The sequence below is a fragment of the Prunus avium genome, chromosome 5 (assembly GCF_965620075.1).
Source record: "Prunus avium chromosome 5, drPruAviu1.hap1.1, whole genome shotgun sequence".
Lineage (NCBI taxonomy): Eukaryota > Viridiplantae > Streptophyta > Magnoliopsida > Rosales > Rosaceae > Prunus > Prunus avium.
In genome coordinates this window covers 19,010,176-19,036,119 of record NC_142288.1, presented here as the reverse complement: position 1 = coordinate 19,036,119, position 25,944 = coordinate 19,010,176, and the positions used below count along the sequence as shown (strand labels likewise).

The 25,944-nt window shown below is 37.9% G+C and overlaps 5 protein-coding genes across 6 annotated transcripts; 2 read left to right on the top strand and 3 right to left on the bottom strand.

The window, feature by feature from the left end:
- Positions 1 to 959: 959 nt before the first annotated feature.
- On the bottom strand, positions 960 to 1,952 carry LOC148294460 (3-isopropylmalate dehydratase small subunit 1-like). The gene has a single exon (XM_088252891.1). It carries the CDS (start codon positions 1,862 to 1,864, stop codon positions 1,094 to 1,096), a length of 771 nt encoding a protein of 256 aa, XP_088109017.1. The 5' UTR covers positions 1,865 to 1,952; the 3' UTR covers positions 960 to 1,093.
- A 5,854-nt stretch (positions 1,953 to 7,806) lies between these two features.
- LOC148294459 (uncharacterized) lies at positions 7,807 to 8,310 on the top strand. Its single transcript, XM_088253761.1, has one exon. The coding sequence runs from the start codon at positions 7,807 to 7,809 to the stop codon at positions 8,308 to 8,310; it is 504 nt and encodes a 167-aa protein (XP_088109887.1).
- A 739-nt stretch (positions 8,311 to 9,049) lies between these two features.
- LOC110757156 (large ribosomal subunit protein eL15) lies at positions 9,050 to 11,294 on the top strand. The gene is made up of 4 exons (XM_021958712.2): positions 9,050 to 9,188; positions 9,778 to 9,944; positions 10,570 to 10,767; positions 10,910 to 11,294. Exons 1-4 carry the CDS (start codon positions 9,185 to 9,187, stop codon positions 11,153 to 11,155), a joined length of 615 nt encoding a protein of 204 aa, XP_021814404.1. The 5' UTR covers positions 9,050 to 9,184; the 3' UTR covers positions 11,156 to 11,294.
- Positions 11,295 to 11,905: 611 nt separating this feature from the next.
- Positions 11,906 to 21,791, bottom strand: MSH4 (MUTS-like protein 4). Of its 2 annotated transcripts, none has more exons than XM_088253596.1 (24): positions 20,797 to 21,791; positions 19,715 to 19,918; positions 19,535 to 19,570; positions 19,330 to 19,439; positions 18,955 to 19,000; positions 18,646 to 18,692; positions 18,357 to 18,464; positions 18,122 to 18,197; positions 17,674 to 17,746; positions 17,433 to 17,578; positions 17,239 to 17,324; positions 16,382 to 16,521; positions 16,114 to 16,253; positions 15,984 to 16,034; positions 15,079 to 15,142; positions 14,593 to 14,736; positions 14,440 to 14,507; positions 14,233 to 14,291; positions 13,772 to 13,928; positions 13,602 to 13,654; positions 13,426 to 13,524; positions 12,746 to 12,860; positions 12,543 to 12,665; positions 11,906 to 12,199 (listed from the first exon to the last, which is right to left on the bottom strand). In XM_088253596.1, exons 1-24 carry the CDS (start codon positions 20,860 to 20,862, stop codon positions 12,035 to 12,037), a joined length of 2,376 nt encoding a protein of 791 aa, XP_088109722.1. In that variant the 5' UTR covers positions 20,863 to 21,791; the 3' UTR covers positions 11,906 to 12,034. The 2 variants fall into 2 exon arrangements, with proteins under 2 accessions (XP_088109722.1, XP_021814329.2); XM_021958637.2 differs by having other exon boundaries at positions 19,327 to 19,439; positions 20,797 to 21,790.
- A 566-nt stretch (positions 21,792 to 22,357) lies between these two features.
- On the bottom strand, positions 22,358 to 25,832 carry LOC110757196 (Oxidoreductase family protein). The gene is made up of 7 exons (XM_021958764.2): positions 25,485 to 25,832; positions 25,099 to 25,269; positions 24,006 to 24,170; positions 23,770 to 23,934; positions 23,222 to 23,356; positions 22,871 to 22,968; positions 22,358 to 22,739 (listed from the first exon to the last, which is right to left on the bottom strand). The coding sequence occupies exons 1-7, from the start codon at positions 25,665 to 25,667 to the stop codon at positions 22,553 to 22,555; spliced, it is 1,104 nt and encodes a 367-aa protein (XP_021814456.1). The 5' UTR covers positions 25,668 to 25,832; the 3' UTR covers positions 22,358 to 22,552.
- Positions 25,833 to 25,944: the final 112 nt, after the last annotated feature.

Here is a 25,944-nt window from a genome sequence, read left to right as displayed (position 1 = left end):
AAGATTTTTTATTAATAAATAAAGTAGCAGAAGCATGAAATACTTTAGTATTTACCTAATTTTAGCCAATTAAACTGAGCAAGAACCCAGTAAATTTCTTCGTGTAGTTCTAGTTTTTTAATTTTTGTAAAGTAAATTTCTTTCGTGCGCCGAATGGTATGAGGGGAAGGAGAATTGTAAAAATGCGTAAATAATATTGTCTAGTTTTTTTTTTTTTTTTTCTATCCCAAAGGAGATGATGTAGTTTGATTTTTGTATATTTCCAAGAAAAGCACGAATGGGATTAGTAGGGTATGATGTTTCAATGCAGTTTGTAAGAGAGGGGAAAAAAAAAGGTAAAACGGAAATAAATAGAAACAGGTAGCATTTCTGAATGAAAAATGAATAGGACTATGGTCAAAATTTTCAATAAGTATCTATAAAATCTTGAGGACAAATAGTAAAGAGGGAATGATTATGAAAACCTTATCAAGTTTTCCCCAAATTCTAGTAAAATGAATCTGACTATTATGCCAAGTGAATGAAGGACCTTTAAGAGGAATTTTCATGTAATTCCATGTGGAAAGTTGCAGGTGCCGTTAGTGGGTAGGCATAAACCAGCAAATGTAATTCCATGTTGAGTTGAGTTAGATGAATATTTCATGCAGAAGTTCAATGGATAGATTTAGCACTTGATGATTCCAACAGAGGAATGTCTAAAAACCGACCGGTTTTAGTTTAGACTATCGCTTGTGTTAGAAAAAAAACCGGTTTTAGTTTCCAAGAAACAAATTAAGTGAGGACTATGAGAAGTATATTTGACAAAGAAGGCCTAGCACATCCTGCACAATTCCAGACTAGAAACTTCAAAGTTCCTGATGTAACATATTAGGAACCAGAGCATCAGGCATAAATATGATTAGAAAACTGAGAAGAACTATGTTTTTATAGCAAACTGAACTATTAAAAAGAAAGGTGAATTGACAAAAACAATTCATGTTTTTATTTCTAAATTAGCATAATACACCAGTAACCATTAAGCTTAGCTTCAACATACAAAATGGCAAAGACCCAGAACCACAAAATACCCAAATAAATACTCACAAGGAAAAATCTAAGAAGAAGTCAAGGTGGGAATCATTCCAGCTTCTCTAGCATAAGCAAAAATCCCACCAGCTCTAATAACTGGGCCCGCATCCCCAATGGGCTTCAACGTGTACTCTTTCCCAGTCGTGTGATTGATCAGACGGCTCTCGCTCAGCTCGATGCTCACCACATCTCCAGTCTTGCACTCCTCGCAAACCCTAACCTCCGACTCCAGCGGGTACACCTCGCCAGTCGCCACCGAGTTCCTGAAGAAGATGCGCGCGTAGGACTCCGCCACTACCGCAGCAACGCCCGCCGCCCCTAGGGCCACTGGCGCGTGCTCGCGCGATGACCCGCACCCAAAGTTCGCGCCAGCGATTATGATCGAGTACTTGGACTTGGTCTCACCCGGGGTCACGAAGCGTGTGGAGTGGGCGTCCGGGAGACCGCAGAGCGCGTAGGATCCGAGCTTCTCGTACTCCGAGGGGTTGGAGGGGACTAGGGTCAGGTACTCGGCGGGGATGATCTGATCGGTGTCGATGTTATCGCCGAGGACGTAGCAGAGGCCGTGGAATGTGGTGGATGGGGTTGTGGATGCGGCTGCGCGTGTGGAGAAGGTGGCGCGCGGGGTTGGGGTTGGGGTATGGGGTAGGGGCGCGTGGGTGAGGGATTTGATGGTGGATGGGGATTCGGTTGGGAATTTGAGAAAAGTGGGGGTAGAGAGGGAGTGGGAGGGCTTGTGGGTGGTGGTGGTTGTGAAGCTAGGGTTTGGAGAGAGAGAGAGTGAGATGGCGGCCATGGCTGGAGCTTGGAGCTTGGAGCTTGAAGCTTGGTGTAACAAAGAGGAAATGAATTGGGGTGGGTTTTTTGTTTGATTTTTAACTTGGTAGGTTTTAAGTGGTGGAGACTTGGTGTACGACGGTGAAGATGGTGTCGTTTTGATATGGGCAGGCAGACGTGTTTGAATTGAACTCTCCTACATTTAAAAATAACACCACCATCAATAATCAATCAATTTCACTCCGACCATGAAGCCTATATAACTTTACTCATCCACCACTACATAAACTATTATCAGAAAAACTGTTTTTTTATTTTATTTTATTATTATTATTATTTTTATATATAAACAAAAAAAATTCTTAAAATAGAAACTGCTTCGTTTTGGTTTGTGGTCGTAGCTCCAGTCCTAAACCCCACCCAAATCCAAGGAGGGCTTCACCCCGTGAACCCTCCACAATTCACAAAGGCCGTTTTACCTTCACCATGGAAAACAATGAAACTAGGGTGTCCACCACTGCCCTTGCTTCAAATATGCAGAGTCATTTCGAAGCTCTATGTCTCGTTGGGAAAGTTTTTGGCGTCCCTGTCCCGGGGCGGGCCATTAGGAATAGACTGAAAAGCGATTGGAAAAACTTGCAAGAAGAAGTCTTTGTTGATCACATTGGCAGAGACTGGTATAAGATTGAGTTTTATGCAGAAGAGGATGTAGAGTATGTGCTTAAGCATAGACCCTGGTTTGTCCAAGGTCAGATTTTTGCGTTGCAAACGTGGAGACCTGATTTTTCCCCTTTCCACGCTTCGGTCGAGTCTATCGTTTGCTGGGCGAGAATTCCTTTCTTGCTGTTACACTACAAGGATCCAAAAGTTTTAAGTGATTTGGTCTCCATCCTTGGGACCCCTATTAGCATTGACCAAGCTTCCATGGTGGGAAAACAGAGTATGTTCGTCCGAGTTTGCTTGGAGGTGGATTTAACCAAACCCTTGAAGAGGTGCTTGATTCTAGGAGATGACCCAAAGGAAACTCGGATCTACATAAGTTATGAGGCCCTGTTTGCTATTTGTTTTTACTGCAGCCAGAAAAAAGAGCCGGGACATGTGTGCCCTGTCAAGATATCCAACAAAAACTATCTCCAAGTGGAGAGGTTGAGCAACGAACCTAGTTTCTTTCCAAGAGACTTGGTGCTAGATGAGGATGATCAAAGGAAACTGCAAGATGATGTGATTCTGGTGTTTCCGCAGCCCATTACTGTTGAAGATATCCATAAGAATGAGAATGGTGATGAGGGAGAGGATGGTAATATGCAGAATACTGATGAAAAAGATGTGGGCTGGACTGTGGTGTCGAGTCGCAAGGGGAAAGTCAAAGGAGCTATGAGGGATGGTAGAACTTTCAATGAAGTGGCTAGAGGTATTAGAATTGCTGATGAGAGCTCCGTTTCGATCCCTAGAGTCTATTTTAAAGATGATGGGACTAGTGGGGCAGATAAAGGAAAGAAGGTGGTTACAGAACCGAGCTTTTCTCAGGAGGAGAACAACTCTTCTAATGCTATGGCTTTCAAGAGCCCTAAGAAGAGAGCTAGAGAGCTTTTTGAAGAAGTTCAGGAGGAGTCAGAACCAAGTGTTGAAATTCTGGAGGTCTTTCACCCTGCTGACCCTGAAGTTAACACACCCAATCCATGAAGATTTTAGTCTGGAATAGCCGAGGCAGTGCCTGGCGTGGCTTTATTCTCCAATCTATGTTTTATATTAGTACTTTAAGTTTAGATGTTTTTTGGATTTTAGATTCCAGGGCCTCTCAGGATCAGGCTGATCGCTTGATCCAGAGGCTGGGTTTTAATGGTAGTTTTTGTATCCCCTCTATCGGTCAATGTGGGGGGATAATCTTGATGTGGAATCCTACTATCTTTAATATAAGTATTTTGAATTACCACGAGCGTTACATTAATTGTGAGTTACAAGACTTAGCTACCAATAAGATTTGGACTACCACTTTCGTGTATGCCTACCCTCAAAAAGCCAAACAGATAAATCTCTGGAGAGAAATTGCTTTGTTAAAACCTGTGAGTAATAACCCTTGGCTGTTACTTGGTGATTTTAACAGCATTTGTTCTCCTAATGAAAAGGTTGGTGGCTCTCAGGAGTTGTCTCCAGCCATGAGGAACTTCAATAAGTTTATAGACGATTGTGAAGTTGTTTCTATGACTGCTACTGGTGTTCCATTTACTTGGTGCAATGGGCATCGTGACAATACCATCATTTATGAAAGATTAGATCGTGCTCTAGCAAACCCTGAGTGGATGAGTCTTCATCCTCTCTCTGAACTCCATAACTTACCTATTGTGAGATCTGACCATGGTCCTATTCTCCTAAAGTGTAACCAAACCTCAAGAAAAATCCCTAAAGCTTTTAGATTTGAAGCCATGTGGCTAGCCCACAAGGATTTTGACCATGTCGTGTCTCAAACTTGGAATTGCTCCTATGTTGGAAATGCTGCCCAGCAGATTCAAACCTGCTGTAATACCTTCAAACACCAGCTAAAAACTTGGAATAGAAATGTGTTTGGAGACCTCTTTCATAAAATTAGAATTACCCAAGAAAACTTAGTTGTTATCCAAGAGCAGTTGGCTCAAAACCCTTATGCCCCTTTTATGTTAGACAGAGATTTCAAACTAAACACTGAGTTAAAACTTCTGCTTGAACAAGAAGAGGTTTTCTATGCCCAAAAATCTAGAGCTAACTGGCTCCAGTTGGGTGACAAAAACACCAAATATTTCCACACTCAAGCCCTCATAAGAAGAAAACGTAATCAAATCCTTCGTGTTAGAGATTTAGATGGTCTCTGGGTTGAGGGTGATAGTCTTCCTAATGCTTTTATCAAGGCTTTTAAGCTAAGATTTACGGCTGAGCAAGCACCTAACCACCACTTAATGACAAATTTCCTTCAAGTGGTTGAGCCTTGTGTCACTAGTTTCGATAATGAGAATCTCTTGGCTCCTGTCTCTAATTTTGAATTAGAGTGTGCTATAAAGAGTATTGGCCCCCTTAAAGCTCCTGGACCTGATGGCTTACATGCTGTCTTATATCAAAAATGTTGGGACAGTACTAAACACTTGGTGAAAAAACTAGTCAATGAATTTATTTCCAATAATATTCCCCTTCAGGACATTAACCACACTAATATAGCCCTTATCCCCAAAGTTGCCACTCCTGAATCTGTTAACCATTTTAGACCTATTAGCTTATGCAATGTCTCGTATAAGATAGTCACTAAAATCCTTGTTAGTCGACTTAGGCCTATTCTTTCGAAATGCATATCCAAAAATCAGGGAGCCTTCGCCCCAGGAAGATCCATCTTTGACAATATTCTTATTGCTCATGAATTATTCCATGATTTTAAGCCTAAGAAAGGTTCCAGAGGTGCTATGGCTATCAAACTTGACCTTGAAAAGGCTTATGATTTACTTGACTGGAACTATATTAGATGTTGCCTGTCTCAATTTGGCTTTAGCAATAATTGGTGCGATCGTATTATGAATTGTGTTTCAAGCACTTCTTTCTCCATGCTAATCAATGGATCTCCTTATGGCCACTTTAAAGCTTCTCGAGGTATTCGTCAAGGAGATCCTTTATCTCCTTACATCTTTATTCTCTGCATGGAGCCTTTTATAAGGCAATTTAATATTCTTGCTCAAAATCCTAAAACTAATGTGGGTCTCCTCTCTTCACATGGAGGTGATCGTATTTCTAACCTGGTTTTTGCAGATGATTGTCTTATTTTTGTTAGGGCTACTGCTATGGCTGCCAGAAACATCAATCACTTACTAGAAAACTTCTCCAAAGTGTCAGGGCAGAAAATCAACCTGCACAAGTCCACCGTCTATTTTTCTGGCAATGTCCATTCTCAAGCTAGGATTGCTCTAAGCAACCTTCTGCAGATTCAACACAAATCCACTCTTGGTCGGTACCTTGGCATACAAAATATTATCTTTTGGAAAGACCCTGTTAATGCCAAGATGATGATAGATAGAATTCATTCCAAGTTTGCTGGCTGGAAGGCCCAAACTTTATCTAGGGCGGGGCGCCTCACCTTGATCAAGGCTAGTGCTACAGGTATCCCGAACCATACTCTCTCTTGTTTTAAATGCCCCAAAGAAGTTTGTAAGGAAATGAATTCTTGCTGTAGACGTTTCTTTTGGGGTAATGGTGACAAGCTCATATTTATATATATTTTACATCAAATTCACTTGCCTTTTCTTAGTTAGTTCCTTATATCTTTGAGCTATTTACTTTATTTTTGTGTTTTGTAGGATCTGTCAAGCAAAGAAAAGAAAAATAGCATGAGTAGGATTTTTAAGTAACAAATTCGTCAAAACTGCCTGTGCAGATCAGCTAATTTTTGAAGCAATTTTCATCCTTTCATAAAAGAAATTGAAACGAAATGTCATAACACGTTTGCAATCATATCAGGGGCTTCAAAACAGCCCCTAACTACTAAGAATTTAGCTACACATTATTCTTAAATAAAACCAAAAGAAAAACATGAGTTTGAGACGGTAAAACCGAAAGAAGAGAATGCCAGGATTTTCTCCTTCCTCCTCTCTTGCCCACCGTTGCTGCCTTGCCTCCTCCAAACTGCCTTCTCTCCTCTCACTAAATAGCAATTTATTGATGACAATAAGTGAGAGAAAATGGTAAAACAATTGTAACTCTTTGGGCGGCCTTTATGCCCATTACTCCCACCTAATCCTCATCTTTAATTCCATTTCCTCAGATATGTGAGTAGGTGTCCGTTGGCTTGTTCTTGGCTGCTAGATTTATTGGGTTTATTGCTTTCCTTGCAGTTACAAACTGCTCAGCCTCTTGTGGACCTTTCAGTGTTAAAACGGCCATAACTTCTTCTAGAAAAATGATATGAACAATCCGCGAGTGGCTCCAGAAAATAGACATCTGTAGCTTTCCAGGCATATAAGGCACGTTCTCTAATTCATTCTGAGCTGTTCACAACTTGCTTCCAAAATTAGCTGATCTGCACAGGCAGTTTTGACGAATTTGTTACTTAAAAATCCTACTCATGCTATTTTTCTTTTCTTTGCTTGACAGATCCTACAAAACACAAAAATAAAGTAAATAGCTCAAAGATATAAGGAACTAACTAAGAAAAGGCAAGTGAATTTGATGTAAAATATATATAAATATGAGCTTGTCAAATGGTAATAAAGTCCCCCTGTTGCCTGGAAAGATATCTGCTTACCTCAAAGTTTAGGGGGCCTCGGGGTCAGATCTGCTACTCAATTTAATAAGGCGGCCTTAGCAAAATTAGGATGGATCTGCTTAACTGACTCCTCCAATTGGTGGGCTCAGATTATGGCCAAGAAATATTTAAAGAAGGACTGTTTTCTTTCAGCAGCAAAAAAGACTTCGCATTCTTCGACTTGGAAAGCCATTCTTGATGCGCGTTCTGTGCTTCATAAAGGTATTAGATGGATTGTTGGTAATGGTCAATCCATTCCTTTTTGGACTGCTAATTGGGTATTCCCTTTTCCTTTATTAGATCTAATTCCTGCTTTTCTTAGAAATAATATCAATTTGAATATTAAAGTGTCATGATTTATTCAAAATCAGGTGTGGCAACGTGACAAACTCAGTCAAGTCATTGATGAAGACATTATAGAAAAAATTCTCACCATTCCTCTGCCCTTATCTCCTCTTCAGGATGAGTTAATATGGGGGCCCAACCCTAATGGGAAGTTCTCTTTAAAGTCTGCATATAATCTTCAATTACAGGATGAACAAAGCCACCCTAAAGCCCCCCTTTTGAAGAAAATGTGGAGTTTAACTCTGCCCCCCAAAGTCAAGCTTTTTTCTTGGTTACTCATTCGAAAAAGATTGCAAGTTAGAGGCCATCTATACAAATATCTTCCCAATATCAATCCAGAATGCCCTCTTTGTAATAATCATATGGAGACCATTAACCACTTATTTTTTGAATGTCAATTTGCAGTGAATATTTGGAGGTGCACGTCTCTTTTCCCCAACTTTGCTCAACAAAATTTTGACGGCATCGATTGGTTGGATGTGTTACCATACACTAAGGCTACAGACGGCCCAAATGCCCTTTCAAAAGCCCTTCTGCTCTGTTGGCAAATTTGGGAAGCCAGGAACAATTGTATTTTTAAAGATATTGCTCCCCACCCAGTTAGAGCTCTCAATGTGGTTGGTCGCATTGGGCTGGATTACTGGAAAATCAAGTCTTGCCCTCCTCAGAAGTCTATAGGGGTGCTTGACATCAAGTGGAAGCCGCCTCCTCTGGACTGGATTAAAGTAAATTTTGATGGCTCGGTGCGTGGTAACTTGGCTGCTATGGGTTTTGTAATTCGTGATTGGAATGGTAATGTTCGTTTGGCTGGAGCTAAGAACTCTGGTCAGGTGTCTATCACAGTTGCAGAATGTTTGGCTCTGTGAGATGGCCTAGCCCATGCTCTCCATAATGGTTGGCGGAAAATTCTAGTGGAAGGAGACTCCAAACTCATCATTGATTGCGTCAACAATGTGGTATCGGTTCCTTGGAGTATTAGCCTCCTTGTGAAAGATATTCATATGCTGAGTTCTTATTGCGAAGAGGTTTCTTTCCAGCATGTCTTTCGAGAAGCATACTTCACGGCTGATGCTGTAGCTAGCTTAGGCCATAATCTTCATCCCTCCCATCTGTGGGATCGGGGTCTTCCTTTAAGTTGTTCGATCCCGTTTTATTTTGACTTGTTAGGGCCTGCGTGACCGCGTGGTTTCCGGTTGTAGTTCCTTTCTCTTCCTTACCAAAAAAAAAGAAAAAAAAAGAAAATGGAACTGATTCTTGAGAGAGAGAGAGAGGGATACCGGTCTGCATAGAAATGAGCTATTGCTGTCACGTGACCATACTATCGTAGTATTTTATAATTTCTCCACACAGAAAGTGAAATTGAAGGTTTGTGGTGATGAAAGCCCGCAGTTTATTTGTTGGCCTTTACAGCCTTTAAAAATGGGGAATTTTCAAATTTGGCCTGATTAGGCCAGGAGCTGGGCTAAAAGGGCATCTTCAAGTTTGGGCCTAGAAAAAAAGAGCCTGTCTAGAAACCAGGAAGGAAAACACGATGTCGTTTGCCATATACGACACATCGTCTTTTCGAGACTATTTTTAAAGTTTAGGGTTTGTAAAAAAGAATGGACGGCTCAGATCCGAAGTTCACGATACCTTCCACCGCTATAAAGTCCCGCTTTCATCACAAACCCTCACTCTTCGTGTGGCGAAAACCCTAGCTCAACTGCCGAAACCTGTGCCTCGCAGCTCATTTCTGATACGATGGGTACCTCTCTCTCTCTCTCTCTCTCTCTCTCTCAGATTTTGTTTCATTTTCATTTTGAATTTCATGCATCTGTTTTTATTTATATAAACAATGAAACTTCCGCTGAATCTGTTTGATATGCATTTGATTTGTCTGATGCTTAGCTTACCGAGCTTCTTGTTGTTGGTTTCCAAGCTTACAGAAGATGAAAATTTATGAACTTAAAATCTTTTGTTATTTCTCTTGTTCCTTATATTTACTAGCCCGTCCACCACATTTCATGGTTTAAATAGTTTGGCTGATAGTCTTTAGTTTAAAGTAGTTATATGACTAAAGTTAGTTTTCATAATTTGAATGAAATTAGTGACTGTTATTGACACATTTGTTATGATTTGGTTTTTGATTGCTTAAAATGGGTTTAATCTGAAATTGATTTCCTTGAAATGCTTGAGTTGGGGGATTACAACATTGGAAACAATCTTTAGAAACTGATGGACATGGGTATTGCTTGAGATTGTGATGTGTAGCTTTAGATGTTTATAGATATTAATTGAGTAATGATCTGTTTATCTAATATGTGGTTTTGTTTGTTTTATTTTGGTGGCATTAGGAGCCTACAAGTATGTGTCGGAGATATGGAGGAAGAAGCAGTCTGATGTGATGAGGTTCCTCCAGAGGGTGCGCTGTTGGGAGTATCGCCAGCATCCTTCTATCGTCCGTGTCACAAGGCCCACACGCCCTGACAAGGCTCGTCGTTTGGGTTACAAGGCCAAGCAGGTAGTGATAATTTCTTAAATTACGTGCCATACACAACTCATGTTTTAAATTATGGGTTTTAACTTTTATGACCAAGTTTAATAGGCTTCCGGCCATTTGATATACATGTATTCCCATGTTTGTCTTTTGACTCGATGAAATGATGATTATGGTTGTGTGTTGCTAAGGATTACTGTCTTATCTGGTGCTTATCCTGTGGTCTATTAGTTTCATTTCATACCCGTTTTGTAATGATGGATATCATTCTTTCAGTCAGCATGCATGCTTCCTGTTGTGAATTGTTTCCTTTTGTTGTGCTCCTGTGGGCCTAATCCAGTATGTGTGCTGGTTAAGCAGCATTCTGATGCTTAAGCATTTTACCTAAAAATGTTGCTTTCCTTCAATGATTGTATGCTTCCTGAGACCAGCTATGCTAAACCAAACAATTGATCTTCTGCTGAGCGAGTTCTATCTATGGTCTTTGCTGTTGTCTCCTTCCGATACAGTGCACTATTTTCTGTGTCCTATATATTTCTTTAAAATGTTTTTTTGTTGTCTCTTCTCTGCACCTCTTGGTCTTTGTGCCCCAGCCAGGTTTAATTGAATTCGTTCATGTGGCTGATAATTGTAGTAAAATTTTGTGCAGGGTTATGTTGTTTACCGTGTCCGTGTAAGGCGTGGTGGTCGCAAGAGGCCTGTTCCCAAGGGTATTGTATATGGGAAGCCCACAAACCAGGGTGTGACACAACTAAAGTTTCAGCGCAGCAAGAGGTCTGTTGCTGAGGAGCGTGCTGGCCGTAAGTTGGGAGGCCTTAGGGTTCTCAACTCATACTGGATCAATGAGGTTTGTGACTCGGTTTTGATTCTCTTCATATACTTGGGTTACAGAACTTGTTTTTATTTATTTATTTGTTTCTGTGGCTCGGTGTTTATTTGAATTTGTGATGTCCTGCTTACATTTCCTGTTTTGCAATCTTTGAATGCAGGATTCAACCTACAAGTACTTTGAGGTAATCCTGGTTGATGTTGCACATAATGCTATCCGTAATGACCCAAGAATCAACTGGCTCTGCAATCCTGTTCACAAGCACAGAGAGCTTCGTGGGCTCACTTCTGCTGGGAAGAAGTACAGGGGACTGCGTGGAAAGGGACACTTGTACCACAAGGCAAGACCTTCCCGCAGGGCTACCTGGAAGAGAAACACCACCCTCTCCCTTCGTCGTTACCGTTGATTTCAATCATTTTATCTTATGTTTTGTGTTGTTTCTGGGTACTTTCAGGAAGACAATCTTTGTTGTGAGTTTGAAATTTTGGCACTTGAAAACTTGAATCATGTTCTATTTGAATGGATTACCGTCTATTTTAGTCTCTTGTGCTATTGTTAAGTAATTAGTTTTATATATGTTGCAAGGTTCCAACTATCTTTTATAGTGAATTTTTCTTACGTCATGGCGTCAGTTTTGGGAGATTCAGTTTTCTGGCTTGTTTGATGTGCGGTTTCCACATCCAATTCGATTTATTTGGTCTACTGCTTTGTAGACGGTAGACCTATTCATGTTGCCAGTAGACATCAAAATCTCGATAAGATGTTAAACGAGAAAAGCATTGAATTTGTGAGTTTGATACCAAATTATTGGCTCGATTAAATGATAATAACTGGTGAGAACAACATATATAGACACAAGCAAAAATTAAAACTTAAATGAAATGGGTACAGGAATAAATTAATTTGATTTTCATATTCATTATTTTCTATTAAAAAAACATATGACAAAAATTTTTAAAATAAGATTTTAATTAGAAGATGAAACCTCAAGCCAATTCAATGAAATGAGTTGAGTTCTTTTGGTTCACTAACTTTATGCTATGAGCATACAAAAGCTCAAGCTTGAGTTGAAATTTAACGAGTTTTATTACTTTTTTTCTCTACTGTCACTGATGTGTTGGAGATAATTGAGGTTTTGAATGAGCTTAGAATTGAGTAAATCAAACACCGCCATATCATTTGGTGAATAAATTTGACATCGTGTTGTGTTACGAATACAACAATGTTCTGCATGGCATTTCCCAAATAGGAGGAAAGAATATTGTGGGTTTTTAAGGTCTTGAGACTACAGCCTTCCATGAATGTAGCTGTCTTTCAAGTTATGCAGTGCTTCTCTGATTGAATCCTCATCCTGGCTGGAGTACTTCAAACATATAAGCCGCTGAGCAACATGGTACGCCATCTGGATCGGTTGGTATTGGAGGCAGTTTACTTCCATCCTCTTGACTTCCTAAACATTGAAATTTTAAATTCCTTAGTCACCGGTTCATGATGAAGGGACTTCCATTCAGAATACCAGAATCACTCTTAAATTAATTCAGATCCATCGATAAAAAGAAGGCAAAAAGGTATAAGATAAATTATATGGATTTCAATGACATTGCATTGCAATGGGACTGAACCACTTCCTTTGTTTTTTGACAAGGGGTAGCAGTGTTCTGGAAATTCCTGGCCCTATTTCATCTTAAATCAGATTTTGAGGAAAAATACCAATATAAAAAGAAGACTCCATGTTTATGGCAATGCGAATATATAAGATAACTTTCAATTCTTGGTTACTCGAAATAATTCACCTTTTCTGTGATCCTGGATGTGATGTTTCTGGCTGTTTCAATTACTGAGCTTGGCAGTCCTGCTACTTCTGCTAATAGAAGGCCATAGTGCGGAACATGTCTCGCTCCGTCCTTCAGTTGAAACTATGCAAACAGACAAGACTTTCAGCCACCAAAAGTCACATAAAATCAAGATTAGAGTGAAAGGATCTTGGAAAAACTACCTTGAAATCTAGACGGTTATTTTTAATGTCAACATCAAAGTGAAGTATTTTCACATTTGGATAGACGGTTACTAGTTCTGATAGGTTCTCCATATGAGTAGCAAATATAGTATACCTGAGAAAGATTGAGTAAGATGGTATGTCAGCTTCTGCAAATAAAATTTCATCACTAACTAGGCTTTGTATGACATCGTTCATAAGAAAAATCCTTGGAAAAATGTAAACAAAAGCTATGGTAGTTGATAAGCACTGACAGAAAGGACCACACAGACAATAAGTTCTTAACTACCAAAACTAGATAGAACTAAACAATAATATTATTTCTAAATGTGTCTCACTTCTGTACAGTCTTGTGGTATGCCTACTTATCTAGACGAATCATATGGCAGTATGTAAAAAATGATGAGTTAATTGGTTTCTTTTCTCCCATACATTCTTCCATTCTTTACGTATGCTTAATAAGTTCAGAACCATGCGTCGCAGATTTCACAACAATTGGAAGCATTTAGCTTCAATGCAAGTGATATATATGCAGCTTCAAATGTTTAAGATAGTGAAAACCGTGTGCATCAATTTTTAAAGGACCACATTTTAAACTTTTCCATATTCAAAACTCATAAAATTTCATCTGAGGTAACCCACTGGAACCTTGGTAAATGGTAAATTGGAAAAGAGATTACGCTTTCAGTGATAACAAATGTTCGCAGCAGCTCCAAGCAATTGCAAATCCATCAGAAGAAGATGTAGCCCTCCCAAGTTCATCCATAACAATCAGACTCCTATGTCCAACATGGATCGAATATTACTGGATATTACTGTATATTCAAAGGGTTAAATAAATCTTGTGGTTTACTACCTCTGGGAGACATTTTGCATGATAAAAGCTGTTTCTTTCATTTCTGTCATGAACTGTTACAAATAATAAGAAAATTCCTTTCTAAATATTCCGTATTAAATAGAAATAAGGTGCATCACTAAAACATATGGGGGATCCATATTTCTGATATTGAAGTTCGAAAAATTTACCGTACTAGAGTTGGATTCAAGATTATCTACTGTACCCATCCTTGTAAATATACGATCAACAACCCTTAGAGTTGAGAAGCGAGCAGGAACATAACAACCGATCTGAGCAAGAATAACTATAAGACACACTTGTTGAAGGTAAGTACTCTTTCCACTCCTGGCAGAAACATTCCGTAGTTAAACTCAAGCAAACAATCACCTAATTGGTCACATTCTTTAAACATATATGAATATTCATCTTATGGTCAAATATATTTTTCTATGGTCAAATATATAAATTTCAGTCCAAAGCCCATAAGGCTTATGGTCAAATATATTTTCCTACTGTTTCTTGGTAAAAATATGATTTTCATCTCCACTATTTAACCTGTCTTCTAACAACTAATAACGGGATGAAGCCGGCAAGACAATGAATGAGAAAACAACACTTCCATGTATTACTTGAAAAGAGAATTCCTTACATGTTTGGGCCTATGATAAGCACCATGTTTGACGCCTCTGATAAAAATATACTGTTGGGCTGCAAGGAAAAAGGAAAAAAGAAAATAGCTATAGTTTTTCTGCAGAATCTCAAGCAAATTCATGAGGAGAGAGTATAGCTAAAGGTTTATATGTGTGATATAATCTGGCATAAGTAATCCAATTATAAAAAATAAAGCATTACGTACAACGAAGTCATTGTGTATGGTCTCTAGGATAGGGTGTCTTCCAGCATCAATTGCCATGGGGCCATTATCTATAAGTAAACATGATAGAATCAAGCATTTCCCCTATTGAACATCCAAAGTCATGAGCGATAATTCCAGACAATAGCAACTTGCCTGTAAATTCTGGTCTGGTGTAACGATCAACTGGCTTTGTGGAAATGGCATGTGCAAATGAATTAACGATCATATCCAAAAGGCATAAGACCTCTGCAAGCAGTGTGAGTGCAGAAACATCCTCTCGTATGGCATCTACTAATTCTGCATATAAGATATCAAAATCAGTAATCTATGATGGTATCAGCACTGCAACAGTTGAAACATATATAAGAAGATATCACAGGCTTCATGAACATAAAAGGTCATTACATATGTCTAAACATCATCGTTTGGTAAACTTGAGTATTTGGTAAATGATGATGTTCAAAAAGTTCAGCAATAAGATCAAAAAGATCAAAATGAAGCCAACCGCACTAAGCTTATTGTTCTAAAGATCAATGCTTATATAAGTGCCATGAAGAAAGTAAACAAAAGTAATGATGTAGAACAAGTAACAAGAACTCAGAAACAGAAGATGTGTAAGCTTATCAAGTTTAGCACAACCTTCCAGGCAAACTTCTGTCCGTATGTAGCATTCTGCAGCTGCAGACTTATTTCTAACGTTTAGCTGTAAATTTCATGCAATGGAGAAAGATAAATGTAATTTTTCCAGAAACTTCGTTGAAGTTACAAAGATATAAAATGTTATTGATACTTGATAATAAAATAGACACATGCACACAAAATTTTATAATGAAACTCGGATTTATTCACAAAAATGTTATTACAAGTTACAACAACTAATAAAACAGTGCCATGCTGCCTTTTACTCTTATTTATGTTGAAGGCCTTGATTTTTGTTTTAAAAAACGCCACAAGTAATTGACTCAGCAGAACAATGTTTGAGACTAACATCTTTTGACATGGAAAACTACAACACATAAATGTTGCAAAAATTAAGAAATAAAGGCACCAACAACACCTATATCTAAGATTGCTGTTTGAGTTGGTCTTATATGAATGATCCCTTTGATTAACTAGGTTCCTTCAAGAGATGCATACCCTGAAACAACGCCACCTAAAATTCACAGTTGTAACTGAAGATGATCTCTGAGAAACTGCTTAACCTAATTTGTTAGTCCAAAATAAAGATGGGAACTGAGTCCACCTTGGAATTGAAGTTCTTAGCAAAATCAATCAAATATATCGTTACCAATTTCATTCACCTGCCCTGAAATTGATATGCAAGTCTAAAAGACAAGCATAACTCAACTCATTGTAGTTGAAATGGCACCATTTTATGTTGTAACTAATCAAGGAAATGCCAACAGTTCACAGACAATAAAGGCAGTACAAATAGAACCTTAAAAGTAGTATTTTGCAATGAAAAAATGGCGTGAATAATAGAACAATCATAACCTAGAGTAAGTAAATTTGGTATAAATAGAAAATTGGGTCGTAGTACTCACAGAAGCAAGCTCCAAGGTTGAGCAGTGTAAATTGTTACCATGTTTCAATACCTATGTCAGAGAAGCATATGAGAATCAGAAAAAACTAGTAAAGAGATGTTTAGTACTTTAGAGCAAGTTTATTCTAAACCTGAATGAACTGACTAGGAAGCTTCCCTTGAATGTCCTTATGTGGAATGCTAAAGTAGAACCCTTTCCTATTGTTAAATGGGAGTTTCAAATTGGGCAACTTGAAATCTTCACGATACTTGTTAGCCAGATTATGTATAGCTGTTAATTCATCATTGAGAATATTAAATTGGCCCTTTATCTCAAATATAAGAAAACAAAAGACATATAGAACATGAATAAAAGGGAAATTAAACAGAATTTGAACTGCATATGCAATGAGAAAAAACCTTCACTAGTATCACAAAATGATCTCCGTGCAATATCCAAAAGTCCATCAATTCCAGCCTTGACAGCAAAACACTGCTGTGTGCGGGCTACAAAAGGAACCCGTGCATGAAGCACATCTTCATCAATCACCTCTCCAATCCTGAAAGAAATACAGCGTCTTGTGTAAATGAGTGATATCGTTCATACTTGATTTAGAAAACGAAGTCTATGGGATATTAAACACATCACACAGCAAGTAAGAACCTACAGGCATGAAAATTTCTATCATACTGAAACTATAATCACCAACAACGACTGCCTTAGCATCATACGTAATGGTATGGCAATAAGATAACTACTTTAGTGCTCAGGGTTGAATCTCAGAATTATGATCAACTTCATCAGGTAAGTTGGACCTGGCACTTGGGGTTGAACGACCCTATCTAATCTAACGGAAATAATATAACTACTATCTAGCTCATAGACTTTATGATCAACTTCGTTAGGTAAGTTGGTTCCCAACGCCTGAGTTTAAGTTCATATCTCTGTAAAATTGTACATAAGTGTTTTGGGTTGTACGCAAGACCATAATCATGGCACCAAAATCATATCAAGAGGTTAAGAATAAACTTTAAATTAGTTGTCAACATGAAATTATTCTTTCCCATTATCCGGATCAATTATACACTTCAAATGAGCATATTAATGCATGAAAATGTGTTGTTTCCAGTAAAATATGCCTCTGAATTCGACCCTATCAGGATAATAGAGCTCATTACACAAAACAGATTCCAATTTAAACTTCAAACCAGTTAGGGATGTCGGGAGAAACAAATTTACAGATGATCCACTGGAATCATCAAGCTTGGAAGCAAACCTCCTTCTAATGGCAGCATACTTCTCATTTTCACATACAGACTTGTAAACATTTGCAAGAAGAAAACACTTTGCATCTTTAAGAACCTGAGAATTTAACCAAGCATTGATACTTTTGAACATGTTTTGAGCACAGTAAATGTATCGGAAAGAAAAATAATGCTTGATATCAACATCTGTTACTGTAAATTTTACCTTCGAGAGTAAAGGCAAGGCATCTAGAGCAGTTTTGAGGAGAATAATGCTTGAAACCAAGACCTGGCTTTTTCTAGCATAATCAACACCCATGACTTTGTTTGTTATTTTCCTTGGCTTGAAGCAGAAGTGACAAAGTACCCTATCTGCATGAGAGCATACATAACTTCAACTTGTTCATGATATGAACAGATGGACTAACTTTGTCAGGACTAAATTTTCCTTTATTCTTCCCTCTTACCACTCTCTTTGGGAAATTTACTCAAAACCTGAGCAAGTCCAAAGAACAGCTGTTCATTGCTCATGAGCTCATCCTAAAAACAAATATTAAGGAGACTGAGGATCATAAACAATTAGCTGCAAAATGCACTTTCCAGTTCAGTAACTTCAAAATTCAGCACCTTATGTGTATTTCAAAAGGAAACAAAGTAGACAAAATGTGCATTTGCATGTCAGTTCCAAAAGTACCATCTTATATAATCATTGTATTCTTGCTTTTTATATCTATAACCATGCAAAAAATATCCACAGATGGTCTATGCCAAACCCAACTTTTCAATTCATATAACATGATCCCTTTTCATTTTACTTTAAATTCGACACAGAGAAATGAAGGTTCACAGATTCAAAAGTATTTTAAATGGATTACATAGCTCCAAAAGAGATATTTGAGAATAAATAACACTGACCAGGCAATCAAGACGGGCATTTATAGTTTCAATATCTTTTAAAGGCTGCAATAGATTGGCACGAAGAAGTCTAGACCTGAAGTCATAAATTGCTCCACATCAGATTTAAGTGACAAGAAATTATAAAGGAGAGATTGACCACCACTAAGAAGCATAAAGTACAAAGTTTAGAAGAGAAATTGCAACTATAAAAATATACAAAGTACTGATCAATCCAGTGAACAACCACACATACCCTCCAACAGTTTTTGTTGTCTTGAGCATGTTCAATAAACTTCTTTTCTTGTTGCTTGTTCCCCAAAGTGTCGAATGAAGTGGCTCAATGATTTCCAAATTTTGAACACTGCCAATAAATTTCAACTACAAAAGTCATTACCCAAGATTCTAAAAATAAAAATGCATTTAACCCATCACATCTTTATTTAAAATACTTCATAATTTCTCCTAATATCACAAAAACATGATCTATTTGATACATAAAAGGGAGCTAAGCTCAAGATAAAATCACAGGAAAGGAAGAGTACCTAGTAGCGTCAATATTCATATGGGCAAATGATCCATTAAAAGTGACCTGGAGAGGCATAAATGCAATGAAGTAAATGTTTATTTCCTCATAAAGACAAAACAGGGTTGGATAGCAGTACAGACTGATGGGAGTTCTTAGCGTGAATAGAAAGGTGAACGAAAACAAATTGTTGTTGCTCTGTCTCTCCATGGAGACAGCTGATTTATATTTTTCTTTAAGAGACAGGATATTATTGATATAGAAACACCTACTTTCTTCTGTTATTATTTTACAGATCATGAAGGAACGTGCATTATTTAACTCATACCAAAAGTGAGTGGTTTGTAATGATGACCCCTTTCTCTGCTTCTATCCTGTGCATCATGCATTAGATCCATTACTTAAAAAAAAGGCAAGGGCAACAGATGCTAGAACGGTGAAACTTGCATGTTGGTAACAAATTCAAAAGGAAACTGAAAAGGTGAACATTTAACATGGAATGTTCTATCTACAACAAGAGCAAATGACATCAGGTAAAATTTAAAAAAAAAAAAAAAAAGTCAGGTTCTTTAATTTATTACTTAAAGAAAACTCTTAAACCCCAAATTCCAAATATGGTGAACTTCCTATTTCATAATAAAAACAAATAGCCTAGGCTTTGCAACATCATAACATTAGAAAGCTCAAGTTCTGAAAGCACCACTTAATTGTAGCTGCTGCTGCAGCCAAGCAGAGGTAATACTGCTTGTAAGAAGTATCCAATCCTAGTGCAGAAGGTTCCTTTGCTGCTAGATTTTTAATCACCACAGCACCCTGGAAACCAACAATGGCATTCTAAGCTGTGAGCTTCAAGAGTCAACCACCCATTTTGATGCAAATATTAGAGGATAAGGAATCTCTAACATAACCTTAGTGTCATCGAAGCAACCACGGGCCATTACAACCTGCAGAATGAGCACAGTAATTTAGTTTATTAAACAAGTGAATATCGTATATGAGATAATCTCATAGGCATCCAGTAGTCTGTTACACCAAGAAACAACAAAGTGAGAGAGAGCAGTTGATCATTAATAATTAAGGAACCTGACCTTCTTGACTGTAGCATAAAATCTGTCAGCCAATTCTGAAACTCCAACCATACCATCAGGTGCCAGCTTGTTCGGTGAAACAATTATCACCATAGGATCATAGAATTGCAGCAAAGTTTTTGTATTCTGATATGAGCTGCTAGTTTCAATATATTGAGAAAGATGGAGAGAAGCCAACCTTAAATCAAAGGCTGCAACTCCCACCTGTCAGGATACTTCGGGTCAGCTAGGTATTCTAAATTACTTGATAACAAGAAATAAAAAATTAGTTCATCTCCACAAGATAACCTTCAGCTAATCAGCTGGAAGGAACCATAATCAAAAACAAATTTTTTTTCCGATTTTAGGTGCAATGTCACAAACCAATTTCTTCAATCCAATTATAAACTTAAAACCAAGGAAAAGATGTGGAAACGATGCCAGTTATAATGAGTCTGAAAACTACAGTCTATAAGGAAACGTTCAAGGGTAGGTTACCATATTTGGTTCAGCCATAGGAATTTTTTTTTCTTTTCTTTATGTGAAATAATTATATCCAATTTTCCTATACAAAATATCCTCATTTTACCAGCAATCTCACGCCTTGTAGGCGCAGACCTAGGCCTTCATTAAACATGACAAATCTTCTTTTTCTTTTTCTGATCACATGACTAATCTTCATTGATCATATTCACTGTATCACACCTTCACAAAATTGCTTAACGCATATATTCAAATCTAAAATTTCCAGGATGTAAAACAGTTTTTAAGTAGTTCAACATTTATCACCACTACAAATCTACAAGTTCCTACAGAGAGAGAGAGAGAGAGAAAGAGAAGTAAAAGCAGGACCAGTACGAGTTCAGCTAAAACATAACCAAGAATTGAAAATCCAAGCGCTAAATTAGAATCCTGCGTTTTTTTAATTTTCAATTTCCGGATTGATAAAGCCAAAACATCTTTCTCGGTGCCAGATACTGAGGTACTTAACCTAAGCTTATAAACTGTATGTTATCTTCCATTTTCTCTTCCTTTCCTGCACTTTCTCGGAAACCAAACAATCAAAGAAACGGAGCGGTTAAGTGTGAGATGTAAGACCGTACCTCCTTAGCTCTGTTCTCGATGAGGCCGATAACGAAGCTCGATCTCTCTCCTGCGTCGTCTTCCATTTGCTCTCTACACTCTTTGCTTCAACGAATTTTGTATTGCGCGCCAGCGCCAGAGTGCTATTTTTATACGAGTGACTGTCACTCTGAACACGTGCCACGTCTGCACTGTGTATGTGGAGAAATTATAGAATATTACCGTATCACCACGTCAGCTGGTGATACTTCCACTCAAAATACGTCATGTGTCAATTATTTTTAAATAAATTTGATTTTTTTTTTCAAGCTGTATTTAAAATTCATTATTTACATTTAGAATAAAATTTTAGAAAGACAAAAAACAAAAGACGCCATAACCACCTCCCTCCCACCCCAACCCAACCCAATTTCCCCACTCCCACTGCTTGCCGCCCCTCCCTCTCTCTCTCCATAAAAATCTGCAAGATCTCTTAAACCATAGGAGCAGAAAACAAAACCAATATCATATATTCTAAGTATGTCAGGAGTATCCATCACTTAAACCCAGTTCGAAAAAAATCTATATCTTCAACTTGGGTTTTCATTTTCAAGCATAGCTCAAGAAAAAAAAGTAAACTGTAAACTGGGTTGGTGTTTTTTTGTCTTAATATGTATCAGGAAGTGAGTGATGGAGGAGGAGGAGGAGAAGGAGAATCTTAATCCCTTTGGTAATATTGTGGAGAAAAATCAGCCCAAAAAAAAAGGCGTTATGATGCTCTCTGCACGTTGATCCAATGAAATAGAGATATGGTCGTTGTTTATGGAATAGAGATATGGACGGAGGAAGAAAATGATAGAGAGGGCGCGTCAGTCAAGGGAGCCAGGGTTGGGGTGGGCGGTGGTTCTTCTGTCTTTTGGATATTCTTATTTTCTCAATTTTATTTTAAAGATAAAAAAATATTGAAAGTCCAGCTGTATAAAAAGATTTAATTATTTTAAAATAATAATAATACGTGGCATATTTTGAATGGAAGTATCACCGGCTGACGTGGTGATACAGTATCATTGTATAATTTCTCGTGTATGTGATGAAATTTAATGATAATTTTTTATTATTTTGAATTCACCACAAACCAATGGAGGGTTACTCGGATTCGACTAGGCTTTTGGTATGCTTTCAAGTGGACCTGAGTACAAGCCTCATGATACCCGCGTGTGAGTTTTCCCATCTCCTTTCTAACTCTGGCCAAAATTAAAATCAACACTAACTTTATTTTTTATACGAGCAATATTAGGAGAGGGTATTGAACCTAGGTCCTCGAGTGAGTTCAAGTAAATGTAACTGAATTCGTTTTACCACTTTACACTGCCATGTGGCATAAACAGTTTCATACAAATTTAGGATTCATGAGCAAGAAATTCATGTTAGAACCATGTTAATTTTAGTTAGTCCCAAATTTGCATTACTCAATGTACACTTACAATTAATTTTAGTTAGTTCCAAATTTCGACATCTTAATTTTTGTTTTTAAATGAAGTGGTGATTGATGAATGCATATAAAATGGAAGTGGTGATTTCACAAAATTAACGAGAAGGAAATCAGTCAAAGCTATTTGATGGGATTTTATTAACAGATGAACAAAACATTAATTTGCACATGCTTCAAATAGGGAAAGGAGAAACTGTTAACAAGAGTTTCCCCCCAACCCACAAAAGCAACATCAGGGATTCAAGACCTATACGTTGTTTTTTGGGACAATGATTCAAGACCTATACAGAAACTTTACAATTCAACTAACTCATGACTTCTTCAATCGTCACAAATCGGCCCTTCTCGATGGAAAGCTGTGCTGCAACTCCGATGGCAACCGAAACTAATCCATCATGCAAATCTACAGCAGGCGCTTTTGCTTTAGCCCTTATTGCAGATAAGAAGTGCAGGTGTTCCAAATAGCTAGATCCATGATGCAGCCCATCATATCTGAAACATAAGTTGATTCAGAATCACATTAAAGGGGTAGGCATTTGTGAGAAATTTCCAAGACTTGAACAATGCCCAAAGGGCAGTTCAAAATATGAACAGATGAAAATAAGAGGAAAAAAGAAACCCACTTTATTTGATCATTCTCAGCTTTTAAAGTCTGGACACCATCTCTCCCTCCCACTCGAGTACCATGACGGACAATACTCTCAGGAACAAAGGCCTCCCCCTGTTAAAAGTTTGTTAGTTGAATAAAAATGACAGGAAAACCCACCTGCAAGCATAACCTAAACGACAGCTGCGTTCAGCAGAGGTCAGGGAAATTGCAATCTAATAATTGTACAGCAAAGAGACAATGGTGGGATGTCACATTGGTTCATTACCAATAATGGTCAGCAGTAAGGGCCTTAATCTAATAGAAGGGCATCGTTTTGTGTGTGTGTGAGAGAGAGAGAGAGAGAGAGATAGAGACAGAGAGCTACCTTTCCTATGTCACCAACAACAGATATTTCTTGTTCATTTTTAGTCCCTTCAGCAAACATACAAAGGTCAAGCATCCCACGAGAACCATTGTCAAATTCGACAATAACATATGCATTGTCAATAATGTCTGGTACCTAAGCAAAACAAGAGAAAAAGACAAATGTAATGAATGGTCTAGTGCTCCAAAGAATAGAACAATTCAAAATGTTTTTGCTTTTAACTTTCACAAACATAGGCCTCCTCTTTGAAATTGAGTAAGCTTAAAAAGTCCATTTTTCAGGCATGACAACGGTCTCTTAGTCAAAGACTGGACTGCTCTATTTGAATAAAACCATTGCCCTAACTAGTGAACCTTATTGCATAACTAACTAAAAGCATGTTTGGTTTGAATCTCTCTATGACTTTTTAATTCTGAAAGCAATCTAATCCTTCTCAAAACACAAGCCAAATGTTGAAATTGTGTTTGGCACATCAGGTCAATACATACTTCTTCTTTTGACCTTGAAAGTGAATGACATATTTCAAATCTCAGTCAAAGTAAAATTACCTTTCCATCATATATTTCATCTTTGTGGTTAACATCAATCGCTCCAGAAGCCATCACACGAACAGGGTTAGCACCAGCAAACAGCCTCATCAGATCAAAGAAGTGGCAGCACTTTTCTACCAGAGTCCCCCCAGAGTTAATGTTGAACCGATTCCAATTGTTGACCTATTACAAGCATGGTTCCATAAGATGAACTACAACAGGATGAATATTGAAAATTCACTTGCATTACATACCTTAACCAAGAAAGGAAAACGATGTTCACGGATTGCCACCATTTTTACCTGTCCAAGGCATCCGCCCTTCACTATTTCTATCAGTTTAGCAACAGGTGGCATGTATCTATACTCCAGTCCAACTTGAACCAGAATATCCTGCCTCTTTCTGGCAGCATTTACAACCTAATTCCACACACACTATATGATGCAGATCAATCACTTATTTATGGACAGAAAAAAATACCCTCCCCCAAGGAAAAAGAAAATAGTAACATATGCTGTAAAATGTACGAGATAAAGCATTAACATATTCTGTGACATCTGCGTATATTCACCAATATGTACATGTGCATCTGTGTGTGTTTGTGTAAGCACTGAATATTAAGATGAACACAAAAGAAACGATGTTCATACTTCAAAGGGTGCTTGCATTGGGTTGGACACATTGTCTTGAATTTTCTTGTCAATGCATTCTTCCTACTACTTAGGAGCAGTTCATCTTCATTTAATCATTGAGTGATAAAATAACAACTCTAGAAACTTGATTTGCAATTCAATAAGAAACAAGCACTCATTATTTATTGAACATAGCAAGATAGAACCAGACTGGGTCAGACGTCAGACATCATACTGTCAAATATTATGTGCTCTAGATCAGATAACACAATAGTTGTCAAGATGCGGCTAAACCCCACACGATTGAACATAGAAAGCTACTACAATGTGGAAAATATGCTCTAAATCAAATAACAAATAGATGTCACACTAAGTAAGACACGGATAAATCTAGCACTAATCTACAACAATGTAGAAAAATATGAATCCCTCAGAAATATTCTCAGCAGATATTTGAGTTTCACTATAACTTTAACACATTCATTCCCTACACTCTGTCAAAAATCCATGTCCCAAAAATTTAGTCACAGTTAACAAGAAATAAAGACTATCAAAAACTATCATTCGAATTAGTTCAATTTCTTGAAGTAGTGCCTTAGAGAGAGATTATGTTCAAAGGCACTATTTCAACCTTATGTATCAAAGGTAATGTAATGGGTTATATCTAAAAAAGATGAGATGCAAGTAGAATTAACAGTACTTCAGATCGACGGACCTCTTTGCAGTGAGCTACTGTTGTACACAACGGCTTCTCCACCAGTACATGGTGGGGTTTGGGGTGGTTGATGATATCCATCAGAATTTGATAGTGGGTCATATTTGGAGATGACACAACCACTACATCACAGAGCAGGCTGTCCAATAGCTCCTTGTGTGCTGAAAAAACCTTTAAAACCCTTCAAGTCATAAACCTTATTTCTGAGATATCACTTGATAAAATAGATCACAAACATGGAAAAAAAAAATAGGGAACTGAAGTCTGATCATTGCCCATTAGAATTTCAACCTTTTAAAACTCTGTGTTCAATTTACAATAAGGTTTTGGAGGTGAACCATATTGGCACCATATCAAACAGTTAGAGAATACAGCAGAGCCCATACCTTTATAGGCCAATTAAAAGACTGTGCCAAATCAAGAGCAAGCTTTTGGGAAGGAACATGGGGGTCAGCTATGGCTACCACCGCCACGCCTTCGGTGCGAAGATGGTGCAAGTTGATGAGGTGCTCTCTGCCCATCATGCCCACCCCTACAATCCCATACTTGACTATATTTGAAGCAGCCATGGGTGAAATTTGGATTTGTGTTTTCTTCTACTCTTTTCACTCACTTGCTAGCTACTGTGTTGGTTTTGTTGGGTCTTCAAATTGGTTTAGATCAAATGGGTGATTGTTGGATTTTATTGGATTGGATTGGCTGTTATCAGCTACCCAAGTCAATCTTCTTCTACCATTCTGACGGAACGACAAGAAAAAGGACGTTAATATTTTATGTTGTCCCATATTTTAAGTTCTTAGTATGAATTATAAATTTATTTTACTTGCTAACAATATATATTGTTAA